The 15,372-nt window shown below is 47.4% G+C and overlaps 1 protein-coding gene across 1 annotated transcript; it reads left to right on the top strand.

The window, feature by feature from the left end:
- Positions 1-9,490: 9,490 nt before the first annotated feature.
- On the top strand, positions 9,491-15,343 carry LDLRAD2 (low density lipoprotein receptor class A domain containing 2; the record flags this gene model as incomplete). Its single annotated transcript, XM_045518384.2, has 3 exons — positions 9,491-10,010; positions 11,788-11,925; positions 14,589-15,343. Coding segments are annotated over 3 exons (1,176 nt in total), but the record flags the coding sequence as incomplete, so codon positions are not given.
- Between the last annotated feature and the right edge of the window lie 29 nt (positions 15,344-15,372).

Below are 15,372 nucleotides of genomic sequence, written 5' to 3'. Positions count from 1 at the left end.
ATTTTGTTTTATTTTGCACATTATATTTCACTTTATTTTTATTTCTGCTGTCACTCTTCATTTTTCTTCAGGCCCCTCTAATGACTTGTTAGGGCTTAGGTTCACCTCATTATGTCTTCTTTCTCTAGTTCAGTAAAAATGACTCTGATCTCATTATTTCATCTTTGAATTTTGTGTTGTGGGGCATTAACAACCTTTGCTAAAATGTGGATCATGGAAAGGGAAGAACTATCTCCCCACAGGACTCAGGGTTGACAAATCTTGCCTAACATTGTTATCCTGGAAAGACCATGGACTTGGAAGTCAGCAAGACCCCGAATTCAAGCTCCAACTCTGCGCATTCTGGCTGTGAATTGAATCTTCATGCCATGCCTGGCCTGTGTGGGAGCTGAGTCCACTGTGACCAGAAGGGGCCACTTTCTCAGGGTAGAAACTACAACAGTGGGCTCTCCCAAGCCTTCTCTACTTGGTACACGCTTCTCCGTCTGCCTGGGACACTGGTGACCCTCTACTCATCTGGCCAGGTTCTACCCAGACTTCAGCTCAGAAAATTCCTCCTCTGGTTAGCCAGATTGCTTCCCCACTTCCAAGTTACACTTAGTAGCCCTGTGTCTCAACATCTTCATCTGTAAAATGGGGATGATTATAGTACTTACTTCATGGCATTATTGTGACAAGCAAATGAGCCAATGCATGACAACGGTCCCGGGCAAACAGAAAGCACTCAGTAAATTATGATTAACTTATCCTTAATAATAATGTTGTTAATAAATTATTAGCTATTCATTTTATTAGTTCTTATTATTTTATTATTTTCCATGTTCTCTGCTCCAGCAGAGGCTGTGTTCCCTCTGCCCTGTCTCTTATAATGCAGAAATGTACTTTTGTTGTGAGTGTCTCCTAGGCCCTGAGCTGCTTAAAGGCAGAGGTGTGTCCTTTACCCCTATCCTTAAGCTCCTAGTGCAGGGCCAGTCAGTCACTTTTGGACTCAAAGTCAAAGTGGGATGATGTAATAGAAAGAGAATGGGGTCCCGAGACCCTTGGAAATGGGCACCTAACTTTGCCTCCTGTTTCCGGGGCTACTTTGAACAAGGCTCCTAATCTCTCTGGACTTGGCTTCTTCATCTATAAAATGAGATGATTATACCTGCCTCAGAGCTTTTCTGGAGTGAACCAGGCTTGGAATTGTCATAAATGAATAGTTATTTGATAGTAGCTTATCAAACTGTAAGTTGCGTGGAAGAATTTGACAGATGAGAAGTGACAGCCTTGATGCAGGAACATCAGCCCATATCCAGGACTCAAAGAGCTAAGGGGAAAGAGCCCTTGGAAATGTCCAGTCTGGTTCACCCATCCTACAGAATAATAAGGGTGTGCTGATTGGGTGGGACAATTGTCCTTCTCTAGAGTTATCTGAAACATGTAGTGACGAGACTGACGCCTCAATCCCAAGATGCTGAGTACTTGGTGAGCTGCCATCATCTCTGGCCCTTAAGCTGAATAGATAGCATCCTGCAGCCTCCCAGGGGCAGTTTCTAGAGTGCGCTTCACGTTTCCTCATTCCTCATCCTCATGTTGGCTTTGACTGCCCCCTAGTGGACATTTTCTCTAGCACTATGGGTACGAACTGAATTCCCCAGAAGGGTTAGGCACTGTCCAAGCCATTTAGTCCTCTCCTCTTCTCTCTATGCTCACTCCTGCAGCAGTCTCGCCTCGTCTTGTGGCTTTACATATTATCCACGTGCTGACTATTCCCCAAATTATATCCCCAGTTCACACTTCCCTCCTGAACCCCAGACTTGGAGACCCAACCTTGACTTGTCATCTCCACCGAAATGGACAAGGGGCATCTTAATCCAAACGTGTCTAAAACTGAGCTCCTCATCCTCCCCCTGCCCTGCTCCTCTCACTATTCTCCCCATCCCAGTTATGGCAACTCCATCTTTTGAGATGCTAAGGTTAAGTCCCAGGGTGCCATCCTTGACTCATCTTATTTCCTTCACACCAAGTCCAGTCTGTCAACAAATCCTATTGGCTGTACCTTCAAAATATGTCCAGAATCTGACTACTTCTCACGATCCTGGTTCAGGCCACCATCAGTTCTAGACTTACTAAAATAATCTCCTGTCTGGTCCTGCAGCATCTGGCCTTGCCCAATGGTTCTCATTTCAGTCAGAGAAAAAGGCAAAGTCCCTAAATAACCTCGAGGCCCCTACATGATCTGACTTATCTCCATTCATCCTCTACGTTGCTGCACTCACTCCACACTGTTGTTGCTTGTGCTGGGCATGCTCCTGCCTCAGGAACTTTGCACTTGCTATTCCCTTTACCTAGTATATTTTTAAAAGAACTGCATGACTGGTTCCCTCACTTTCTTCAGCTCTTGAAAGACAGTTCTTTTTGAGGCTTTCCCGGGCTATCCTATCAAAATTGCAACATCTCTCTGACATTTCACATCTCCTGGCCTTGCTTTATGTTTTTTTTTTTCTTAATATTTATCACTATTCAACACACCATACATTTTTGTCCTTTATCCTTCTCTGGAATGTAAGTTCAGCAAGGGTGGAATTCTCATTTATTTTGTTCCATAATGTATCTCCAATGCTGGAAACAGATGTCAGGGATATTTGAAAAATGATTTTACATCCTTCTTTTAATTTAATCTTCCCAACAATACAGTAGGATATTTAGTATTGTCCCTATTTTATAGATGAGAAAACTGAGGCACAGAGAGGGTAAGTCACTTGTTTAAGGGTCACAGAGCTAGGAAATGGGACCTGGGGAAATATTCTACCCCCTTATTTACCAACCTTATATATTATCATTCTCTGTACCATGATTGCTCATCCTTTAAATGAGGCTCATAAGCATGCCCTCTTTGTAGGTTCATTGTGACAATTATGTGTGATAAAGCATGTGACAAGCTTACAGCCTGTGACTGGAGTGTTGTAAACACTTAAGAAGTGGTTGCTAGAAATATGAAAAGGTCTACATGGAATTCATGAAAAGCAGGGATGTTTCAGGCACAGAGCCCAGTCAAAGGGCCAGGAAGTTACTATTACTACATTTAATACAGTTCTGCATGGAGAGTCCTATGCATCCTTCAAGGCCCAACACAGAAGTGCCCTTCTCTGGGAAGCCTTTCCTGACTTCCCAGGGTACCTCATGTTCCTGTTAAGATTGGAATTTATTTAAAGGTTGTTTTTATTTATTTGCTTGTTTGTTTGTTTAATCTGAAGCCCCTACCAGGCTGAGAGCTGCCTGAGGGCCAGGTTTTTGGGTCCTGAAGCACAGACAGTTTGAGGGCCCTCTTTAAAAATACGAAATTGTAAACACAAAACCAGGTTTCAAAATGAGTATTTATTTAGGATAAGAAAAAAAAAAATCCCAACAACTTTTTTTTTCCTGAATTTACATGAAGTTTTTAATTCAGGGAGACATCAGTTTGTTCCCTGGTGCTTTTAAGGAACCAACAAAAGTACTTTGACAGGTTTATATTTGACTTTGAAAGCAACACCAACTTTGTGTACTGAGAGAAAAATAAAATTTCTTTAAATTTGTCTCATTGGCCTCATGCTTCATCTACCAGTGTATTTACTGCTATTTACAAGTAGAAATGTCTAGTTCTATGTATTAAATCTGAATAACTGATGCATATTATAATTTCCCCGTTGTTTTGCATATTATAATTTTTAAGGCAGGTGGTAAACTTTCCTTTAGATCTTGTGAGATTTCATCTTGTCAGGGGGCAAACACTATTTTACAAAGTGTAACAATACTTAATTGTTTTTTAGTTGAGAAAATGAACTTGAGCACCTAAATAGCAAAGCTGTGTGGGCAACGACATGTAACCTGTGCTCTGATTACGTGCTCTGCCTTTCCATTAGGCCAGGATAGCTTTCCACCTGCTACAGGGGAAAACAGAAACTGCTGTAAAGCCTGAGAACAAAATGTTCCAAACCCATATCCCAGAGCATTCTATCAGGGCTTAGCATCTTCAAAGAATTTAAAGAAAACTGCTAATTGCCTAATTACTCCTTCAAAACACCTGCAAAGAAAAGCTCTGCTTTCTCATAAGACTTATTCCATTCCATTCCAGTCACACCTTTTGCTACCTAGGAAATGGAAATGTCAGCATGAAGAACTTGCTTTAGACCAAACTGCACTTTCATTAATACTAGTTTTCTCTCAAAGCAAGTTCTTCATGCTGACATTTCCAGTGTCAGGAAGCACAAGTGCTATTAATCATCTTCATTCTTTGCATTACCAAGGAGATCTTTCTCCATCTTGTTCTGAAGGGATGAACAAAAGTTTGAAGTGTATGTTTCAGAAGACAAACCGCAGCAAGAAGACCCGCTATGTTCACCCAGATGGTAGGCACCTTCCACCATGCACATCCTGTCCTGGATAATGCCTCGGTAAAGCATCTCTTGTCCTGAGCAAGTAGTGCAGCTCAGCCTGTCCTTGGTCTACAGACACGGCTCATCTCCCGTAGGCAAGCTGGATAAAGATTCCAATTTCTCCAGCCCATCCTTTTTCCAAATGGCATGTCTGTTACAATATCCACAGAGCCAGTTCTTCATGGCAGATTGCAGATATCCCATCACACAGTATCTATGGGCAAGCCCCAGTGTTACCGATTCATAATTGGGTCCCCTCCCTGGGTGCAGGAAAGCAATCTACTGACCCGGGGTCATGGTGAAGGAAAGTGCAATGTTTATGGCAGGGTACCAAGCAAAGAGTGCACATAGCTAGTGCTCAAAAAGCCCGAACTCCCCAGTGGCTTTCAGGGAAGGGTTTTTAAATACAGGATGAGGGGTGTGTGATCAGCTCGTGGACATTCTTCTGACTGGCTGGGGTGAGGTCACCTGGAGTCAACATCATCAGCCTTCTGGTTCCAACCAGTCTGGGGTTTACGTGCTTGTGGGCAGCATACAGTTAATTTCTTCCAGTTGGTAGAGGTTTGGGTAACTACAAAACAGCTCAAAGGATATGGCTCAGAATATTATCTGTAGTCCTTGAGGAGAAACTAAAGGTCCTTGACTTTGTTTAATGACTAAACTGTTATTATTTTGTCTTGCTTGACTGTTTTCCTTTTTTAGTGCATTTTCTTACCCCTCTGATTAAATGTATTCTTTGGAACTTGGGGAAGGCCCAGGAGGCTAAAGGTTTCTATAGACAAGAGGCAGAGGGAGGACAGGGGAGAGGGGCTGTCCCAGGAACGCCTCATAGGGTCCTGCTCGGTTACACCAGGACAGTTTGCCTTTATGAACTTGGCTCTTGGTCAATACAGATGAGATGTATATGCTACTCTATTCACAGCTAATGAAATCCCGGCAACTTTTAGAGTTTAAAAAACTAACAAAAACCATAAACAATATAAATTCAAAATAATAGCATATTTTAAACTAATCATCTGCCTAACACTCTTCTATAACACTTTTTCCTTACTTTTTTTGGCTGCACACCTTTTTATCACAAATGTGACAACAATGTGTGATATTTTCTATAACAGGTCTAAAAAGATGATTCAGGCTTTCCTTTAGCAGATTAAACAGAATTAGTTTTTTGTTAGTGATCATTTAGATTTTTTTCTCTTCAGCTTTGCAATTATTAGTAAGATTGTTCTCTTAAGGATTGTTGTCAAACTTAGGATAAACTCTATCAAATTTCTTACCTATGTGAGTTTTAATATTTCAAAGGATTTTCCATGGAATAGCTTCTGGCTTCATGTATTTCAAACCTTATTTCTCCTCCAATAACCTCCCACCACCGAGGCCAGGCATAATAATGATCTCTGGTTCTGCATCTTCACATCACAACATCAGAATAGATGGCACAGCGGGCATTAGGAGTATTTTTGGAAGGCATTCTGGGGCATTTAGAAATCATAAAGCTGTGCCTGGAAGGAGCTAAGACCCCATAATTATACACATCCCCAAGCCACCTCTCCTCAGCCGGATTTCAAAAATGGCTGTGGCCATCTGACATGAAGAGAGATGTGATGGAGGAGATTGCGGTGGAAAGAGATAGTAATCTGAAATGATTGTGGTTAAAATCGCTTACTTTTTGCAAATTTTATAAAAATCTATAATCCCATGCAAATAATATGTCCTGAAGTGTAAGCTTCATGAGTTTCATGGTAAATCCACTCCTGCCGAAGGTAGACTTAAGTCTTCTTGGAGTCCCCCAAGGTCTAGCCTTGGATATCATATGCGGTAGGATATCAAGGTTACATCAAATGTCAGCTCTAGAAGGGAGAGCATTAGAGAGCAGTGGGACCAGTGGTTTTAACGATAGAGTCCTTGGACTCTGAGAGGGCGTCTCAAATGTTGGTACTGGAGACTTGAAACATGGAAGACCTCTATTTAAATAATGATGATGTTAAGAGTCATCATTTGGCCTGACAGGCATTGGGCACTTTAATACGTGGTAGACACTATTCTAAGTACCCTGTTTGTTTCAAGTTTCTTACTCCTTATAACATACCTATGAAGTTGGAAATATCATTATCCCATTTTACAGATGGAGAAACTGAGATTTGAAAAGTTTCAGTTTTATCTATTAAGATTCTACATAAGATGCCTTTTGAAAAAAAAATTCTTGTACTAATAGCAAGTTTTGAAAAAGGCCAAAACGATCCAAGCCCTTTCTTTTACACATAAAGACGTAAAATGCAGAAAAAGGGAGACCATTTGCTCAACGCCACACATATATTCTTATTTCCTGGATGCCTGCTCTGTGCCAGGCACTGTGCTATGGCCGAGGGCTTCAGAGATCAAGACACTCATGGAACACAGTTTTTATGGGTGCCAATGGACAGTACATACAATTAGATAGATATAAATAAGCAAAATAATTCCAGTGAGTGCTAAGATAAATTTGGGGAGATGTGATTGAGTGACAAGGAGGGTAAGCACTGATTCAGACTGAGAAGTGGTCAGGGAAATGTGGTCTGAGGAGGTGACATGCGAGCTTGAAATCTGAATGACCTAAAGAAGGAAGCCCCAGACTGCTATGGGAGAAGAGCACTGCAGGCAGAGGAACTGTGAGTGCAAAGGCCCTGCGGCAGGAATACTTTGTTATAGAGCCGACTCCTGGTCCAGGGCTCCTTCACCACTTGCTGCCTCCCTAGGCCCTCAGAGAGAACCTTTGGTGTCCTGGGCCTCCCTTAAGCTCAACCGTAAGGTACCAGCTTATCCAGCAAGGCAGCAGCTCTCTGAGGCTATGGGTCTCCGTCCCAGAAGCCTTCTAGCTAAACCAGATCTGAGTTTCCTGGTTCCTGTCTGGCAGGGGATGAGCAGACATCCTCCCCGCCTTCTCTCCCCAGGCTCCAGCCCCAGCCCCAAATCTCCATGGCAACCCTAGACACAATCCTGATCTGAAGGAGGATCCGGAACGGGGAGCACAAACATCACTGTGAAGAGATCAGAGGCATGGGTGCACTTGCCTCCCCTGCTCCTTGTGTCCTGCCAGCCTCTCCCCTGGCCTAGCCAGGGCCCCTACACCCCAGTCTCCCCAAGACCCCACACTGAGGATTCCGCAGGTCTGCCTTATTGCTGGGCACAGGAGGGCCTGGATGGAAGCCTGTCCTCTACTGTTGCCCCAAAGGCTGCTCCTGCTCGGGGCAGCCGGCCTGATGGCCTCTGCTCTGCACACAGGTGAGTATGAGGGGGCTTGGCTGGGGCAGGTGGGAGATTCAGGCCCCACCACCCTTAGAGATTTTGTTTCCCCAGTCAGCACTCACCCGAATGGGCTGGGATCCCTTGAGTTGGGGGAGGCTGGGAGACCTGGTACCTGGTCTTACCTGATAGCCCCAAGTCCACCCCAACCCCTCTGGGTGGCTCAAACTCCAAGTCACCTGGAAGCAGGGGTCTGGGGGCAGGTGGGGCAGCCCTTGGGTCTGGCAATGGAAAACACTGTGGGCTTTGGGGTCAGGAGGCCCTGAGTTCACACGCTCACTCTGCCTCTTCCTACATTTCTACCCTTGACATCACTATTTCACCCTCTAAGTCTAGGTTTCTTCAGCAATAAAATGGGAAGAATAATAGGTCCCTGCCCCTTAAGGGACTATTATTATTGTGTATATAAGATGAGACGAACCATGCAAGACAGACAGCGCCTAGCATGTAGAAGGTGCTCAGTTCACCCATTCTCTAAACCTCCCCCTGCCCTGTGTGCCTCCAGGGCAGGTTCTGGGTTTAGAATGTCTACACAGATATGAGAAGATGCTCTAAAATCCTAAGCCTTAATGGAGAATGTCTCCCCCAAAGACCCACATCCCGTTTTGTCCTCAAGCACCACTGGTGCCCCTAGTCTCCGCCAAAGACCCACATCCCGTCTTGTCCTCAAGCACCACTGGTGTCCCTACCATGCACCAGGAAAGCCACCTCCTGTTCCCTCTCTATCCTTATAAAAATCAGAGATGGTTTGAGTACTTATATGTTATTTCATTAATCCTCACAACTCTGTATGAGTGAGGGTGTTTTGGGCTGTAAGTAACATATACCAAACTAAATGGAGCTTAAACCATAAGGCATAAAGACATTTATTATTTCACTTAAGAAGAGTGGCCATAAGTGATTCCAGAAATGGTTAATTCAGCAGCTCAACTGTGTCAGGACTTCTCTGTAATTCTCATGACCTCATCCTTGCAAAATGGCTGCTGCAACTCTGGGCACTGCATCCTCTTTCAAGCAGGAAGAAAAAGGGGCTTCTCATCACACAGTTCTCCCCAACCCCTCCCCCACTTTTGTTAAATCAGGGAGGTAAATGTTTCCCAGGAACCTTCAGCAAACCTCTCTTTAAATCTCATCGGCCAGAATCAGATCACATGCCAATCCCTAAATCTGGCAAATAGAATTAAGATGAATTAAGATTACAAGGTTTGGTTTAGGCCAGTGAGGGGGCAGAGGGTGGGGAGAGGGTGCTAGCATGTTGCTTCCTGATACGGAGGGAAATTAAAGGTCTTTTAGCAAAGAGAAACACGGGATGGGTGTTGGCTGGGACAGGTGCTCAACCGTGTCTACCCCATCCTTGAATAAGTTAAAAGCTAACACTTCTGTAACACTCACTAAATGCCAGGCATTGTCCTAAGCACTGAACCCACACATGCCCAGGATCCTTAAGGTTTCCACTTCGAAATAAGAAACTTTCTGAAAACCAAAGTGTGTTCTTAAACTAACTTACTGGCAACACCTGACTGGAACTGACAGGAGGCTGCTTATTGTCTTTATTTGTCCTACTTAGGGAAAATGTTCTCTACGATTGCTCTAGAAAAATGTGTTTGAGCATGAAGGGCTGTGGCAGACTCCATTTGGGGCTGCATCATACCATCTTTCTAATATCTGGAAAATTCTGGAACATATCCTAGGGGTTTTGAAGAAGAGATTGAGGACTTGAATTAATTTTTTAAAATCCTCACCAAAAGTCTGAGATTGCTTAATTATTCTCATTTCCCGACAAGAAAACTGGGGCTCAGAGAGGGTGAGTGACCCCCTTGGGGTCACACACCGTGGGAGTGGGTGGGGAGGGAGCGGGCAGCGTCAGGCTTGGAACCTCGGGACCAGCGTGCGTGCTTTTCGCTGCAGCCGACCTGGTGGACCTGTGCGGCCAGACGTGGCAGGGGGACGGGCTGCTGCTGCGCTCGCACCCCGCGTCGCGCCGCTTCTACTTCGTGGCCCCGGACACTGACTGCGGGCTCTGGCTGCGCGCGGCGGCCCCCGGCGACAGGATCCGCTTCCAGTTCCGCTTCTTCCTGGTCTACAGCCTGACCCCGGCGGCGCCCAACGCCTCCTCCGCGGGGCAGGCCGATCCTTGCGCCTTCGGGTCCTACCTGCAGTTCTACGAGGGCCCGCCGGGGGCGCCCCGGCCCCTCGGGGCCCCGCTCTGCGGCCTGACCATCCCGGCTCCGGTGGCGTCCTCTGGGGACTTTCTGGGTCTGCGTCTGGTCACCCGAGGCCGCCAGCCCCGCGTGGACTTCGTGGGCGAAGTCACCTCTTTCCGGTTAGGTGGGTTGGGGCTGGAGCCCTGGGGATACCAAGAATGGACGGGCTGGTTCCTCAGAGAGGGGAGGAGGTGACACTTGGTGTCAGGGTTCTGGGGTTACAGTAAGGGACATTCCAGATCCCAAGAACCAACTCCATAAATCTGACTTCCATGGATGTGCATACCAGCCCCCTCGCCTGTTCACACACAACTCCCACGCAATTCCCACACACTTACACACCTCACACCCTGACACCCACCCACACACACTGCGCATGTCCACAACTCACACCTCATGCACAGAAATCCTTGCACACCCACATGCCTCACAGGCACTGTAGCACACAACCCACATACCTCACAAACTGCACACTGACACGGTTCACATCACACACACACCTCAGACACACACAATACTGTCTTGCACACTGATACAACTCACTCATGTTTATGCGCTGGCTCCTCTTTCCCAGGTCAGCCTTTCAGATGATTGCAGAGGGGCCAAGTTAGGATTCTCGTGATTGTAAGTGACAGAAACCCACTTGAGCAAGAATTTAACAAGACATTAACAATAATCTCTTATTAAGCATTGCCTTTGGCCCTTCCCATGCCACATCTCATCTGTTCCTCACAGCAGCTCTGTCTGGCTAGTGCTCTTACTCTCATATTTATAGATGAGAAACAGGCTCCGGGAGGTTAAGCAAAGTGCCGCAGGCACTCACAAGTGGAGCAGCTGGGATTTAACTGCTGGAGTTTGTCCTCTGCTGACACTGAGTCAAGGCTTTAGTCTCTGCAGGTTCCCCCAGGGCTGGAGACACTCACTGTTGTTACAGCAGATGAGCTGCCAAAGCCCAGTTTCCAAAACCACAGAGAAGCTTTATTGCCTTCTTTGGCAAAATATCCAGACTGAAGAATTAAACATGGAATTGTGAGCACTTTGAGACAAGAACATGAGGGGCTGTGAGCGCCAACACGGGTTCACCAGGAGCTGGACCCGGACATGCCCAGCCCTGGACAGCACTTCAACTTGAGCTGGTCAGAGAGTGTCCCGTTCTGTCTCATGTCTCAGTCAAGTCCCACCTTTCTTCTTTCCTGGAATTGGGCATGGTCTGAATTTTGGATTTTAGGTTCTCTCGCTCTTCCCCATTAGTGTCTCTGGCACTGGAGGAAACATAAAATTTGTACCCTAAATCCTTGGAGGTGAGGGGAGGCCTTCCGATGAGATGATATTTGAGCGGAGACCTAAAGGGAGCTAGCCATGCAGTTACTTGGGGAAGAGAACACCAGGCTGAGCTGATGGCAGGTGTAGAGCCACGAGTGAGGATTTGCTTGGCGTGTTCAGGTTCCCTGAGCTCACACATACTTACACACACTGGGTACCACAGTGTTGTGATCATGGGACTGAATTCCTACTGTGTTGCTTAGATACAAGCTGTGTGGCCTTGAGCTAGTGACCTAACCTCCCTGTAAACCTCCCTGTGCCTCAGTCTTCTCCTCTCTCAAATGGGGTTGGTAACAATATTGACCCCACAGGGTTATTGTGAGAACTTCATGAGCTGGGATGCAAACCCTGCCTGGCCTGGAACAGGAACTCAGTAGATGTTAGGAACCATTATCACCATCACCATCACCATCATCATCTTCATGATGATACACCTGTCTCCCATGAAATGCTCATCCATACTTGCATCTGTATGCACACAGAAACAGCCTCTCCTGCTCACGCCTCCCACATTCCCTCACTGTAGACCCACACATCTCTTGCTGCCTGCGCTCCTCATCTCATGATTCCCTTCTCAGCCCCAGGATCCTGTGGTGCCTACTTCCCGTGTCGGAATGGCAGGTGCATCCCCCAGAGCCTGGTGTGTGATCGCTGGGGCATGGACAACTGTGGTGACGGCAGTGACCAGGCTTCCAGGCCACCAGCTGACTGCACAGGTCAGTGATGGGTGTGGCCTGGGCCCAGCTGAGCAGCTAGAATGGAGGCTGGTTCTGACTCCCCTTCCCTGGGGCAGGGCCTCAGAGGGGAGGCTGGAGGCAGGGGTTCAGCAGGAGGGAGCAAGTTGAAGCACAGAAGTGGGCAATCTGTTTAGACCAGAATGCCTGATGATCAGAGGATGTTAGGATGAGAATGATGCTTGAGATGATCTAATCCAGCTGCTTTCAAATGTGTTAGTGGTAGAAGCTTTCCCTAAATGGACCCTTGCACAGAGAACCCAGGCATCACAAAGAGAGAAGCTCTGTTTAACTGGACATGGTGGGGCCCAGGCCCTGGCTGACTGATGTCTCAAAGGAGAGACTTGAGTTTGATCCTCAAGAATTACTTTGAAAACCATTGACCCAACTGGACTCCCACATTTTACTGATGGGGAAAGCCAGGCCTAAGGAGGAGAAATAACTTGCCCAAGGTTATAGTCAGCGAGTAACATAACCAGAAATGATCTCTGTAGATGGACAGACGATACAGACTAAGTTACCCAGGGTTATCCTTCCCAGGAATCTGGAAATGTCCCACCCCTAGCCAGGGCTGCCATGTCCTGTCGAACAGGTTGTTCACTGCAAAAAAGCACCTGGCTGGGGGTGAAATCCAGCTTCCCAGGGTCCCACACACTGCACTCCCCAGCCACTCCTCAGTCTCCTAGGCAGGTTCCTCCTTAGCTACCTTACACTATGCTTTGTGCCATGAGGCCCAATTCCTGTATCCTCTCCTCCATCCGCCACACCTGTTCTCCATGGTCTCCTTTACACTGTATCCCCAGCTGGACTTGTCTTTGAACTCTAGTTACATAACCACCTCCCTCCTGGGCATCGCCACATGGATGTGTAGGCAGTTCTCAGAGTTAACTTGCCTAAAACTGAGCTCGTGATCCACAGTCCCCCCTGCATCCTCCTTTCTTCCCCTCAGCCCATAACCCACCCATCCACATTGTCAGATTTAGGCTGATATTTTCCTCGTGATGAGAGTGGAGTGATGGGTTATCAGGAGGAAGACCAAAGAGGTAAAGTACCATTCACATCACATTGCGCCCGACCAGCACAGTTAATCACTGACATGATGTAATGAGGCTGATGTTGGCCTGGATCACTGGGCTGAGGTTGTGTTTGTAGGTTTCTCCGCTTTTACACTTTCTGCGTCCTCTCTCAACACTGTCCTCTTTGGAAGGAAGTCACCACATGCAGCCCACACATAAGGGAGTTAAGCTCCCCAGCCAGAGGAGCCTTTAAAAACACCAAGTCGGATTGCATCACTCCTGCACAGAACCCCCTACACTCCTCACTCAGCCCATGCAAGCCTCCCAGGGGTGCCACCCCAGCCCTGCGTCACCTGGCCGGTCACCTCCCACCTGCTCTCCAGCTCCCTTGGCTCCTCCACTCTGGCCTCTGCAGCTCCTTCCACGCTCCAGTATGGTCCTGCCTCTGGTCTCTGCATTCATGCTTTCCTCCGCCTGGAGAGCTTTCCTCCGAGATTTACATGCTCATGCCTTTGCCTTCTGCGGGTCTCTGCTTAACCTTCACCCTCTCAGTGAGCTTCTTCCTGACCCCTTTACTTAACAGTAGCAACCCTGTGTCCATTGAAAGAAAAACATGGTAAACAGAATGTGGTATGTCCACAAAATGAAGTATCATTCAGCCCTAAAAAGGAAGGAAGTTCGGATACAGGCTACAACATGGATGAACCTTGAGGACATTATGCCAAGTGAAATAAGCCAGCCATAGAAGGATAAGTTCCACTTATATGAGACCCCTAGAGCAGTGAAAATCATAGAGGCGGAAGGTAGAAGGAGGGTTGTCAGGGGCTGGGGGGGAGGGGGAATGGGGAGTTATTGTTAAATGCGTACAGAGTTTCAGCTTTACCAGATGAAAGCAGTTTTGGAGATGAATGCTGTTAATGGCTGCACAATAATATGAAGGTAGTTAATGCTGCTGAACTGTGCACTTAAAAATGGTAAAAATGATAAATTTGATTTTGTATAGTTTATCACAATTAGAAAAAGTAGCAACCCTGCTGCTCGCCAGCATGTCCTGACCTTTTCCCTGCTTCGTTTATCTCCATCTGACGTACTATTTGTGTTTTGTGTCTCCTCACACGAAAATGCCAGCTCCATGAAGACACTTTCATCTGTTTTGCTCACTGTCCCTAGAGCATTGCCTTGGGCATAGTAAATGATGGAAAAATACTAGTCGAATTAGTAGAAGAGTCAACCTCTCTATGTTTCCGTTTCCTTATCTGTAAACTGGGCATGATAAGCCTAACCTTCAGATTTGTCATGAACTTTGAGTGAAACATTGTGGGTAAAGGGCCCCAGCCCAGAGTGTGGTTCTTTGGGCACAGGAAATGTTCAATATATGTATATACTCCTTGGGAAGTAGCTCTGTTCAGAAACCTCAGCCCCTGGAGCTAGACTGTGAGTTTAAATCCACCCCTATCACTTTCAGCTGTGTGACCTTGGCAAGTGACTGAACCTCTCTGTGCCTCACTTCTCTTATCTGTATGATGAAAATAGTAACACTCTCTAGGTGGTTTGGGGAGGACTAAATGAGACATAATCAGGCCCCGAAGGGGCAGTTCTGTGTGTTGGCTCTATTATTTCCCACTGCAGGTCCCTCTCCGGTGCCCAGCCAGGCAGGGAGGATGGCCGATGGTACCTCCCAGCCCCTGACTCTTTCCCCAGCTCTTGGGTCTCCAGGCCCCCTGGGGATTGCAGCTGGGAGGAGTCCTCCAGCAAGCAGCGACCCTGCAGGACAGGATGCAGCTCCAGAAGGTAGATGGCTCCTGGTTACCACCTGCGCCCGCTCCTCTCACCAAGATGACACTTGTCCCTCTCCAGTGACAGATGGGGGCAGCAGGCCCAGGCTGAGGCCTGAGTGGACTCTCTTTCTTTCCGCAGGCCCCCGGCTGCAGGGGGTGGCGCTGGCCTCCTCGCTGCTCCTAGCCTCTGCCGGCCTCCTCATCGGCCTCCTCTGGTGCTGTTGCTCCTCCAGCTGGCTGGCCCGGCGGGCTGGTGCCCATGGCCTGTGCCCCAGCTGCACCATCTGTTACCCATGTCCTGGCCAGGTGGCCCCTGGGGGGCTGCGGCTGAGTGAGCCAGCTTTCCAGGGTCAGGGAGGACATCCCTAGAGAGGCTGTGGGCATCAGAGGAAGGAGAGTGGGCTCTGGGGTTGGACAGTCCCTGGGTTCCGCCCCACCCACCACAGGGCTGTATAACCTTGGGCAGATCACATCACTCTCTGAGACTCAGTCTGCTCTTCTGGAAAATGGGATGATTCCTGCCTTACAGGGTCATAAAGACCAAAGGAGACAGCTGGCCCTGCAACTTGCACGGTGGCTAGCACTCGGCTGGCTCAGTGAAAGGCAGGGAGTAGGGCCTTTGCTCACCTGAAGCT

Source organism: Camelus bactrianus, chromosome 13 (assembly GCF_048773025.1).
Source record: "Camelus bactrianus isolate YW-2024 breed Bactrian camel chromosome 13, ASM4877302v1, whole genome shotgun sequence".
Classification (NCBI taxonomy): Eukaryota; Metazoa; Chordata; class Mammalia; order Artiodactyla; family Camelidae; genus Camelus; species Camelus bactrianus.
This window is presented reverse-complemented; position numbering and strand designations above follow the sequence as displayed.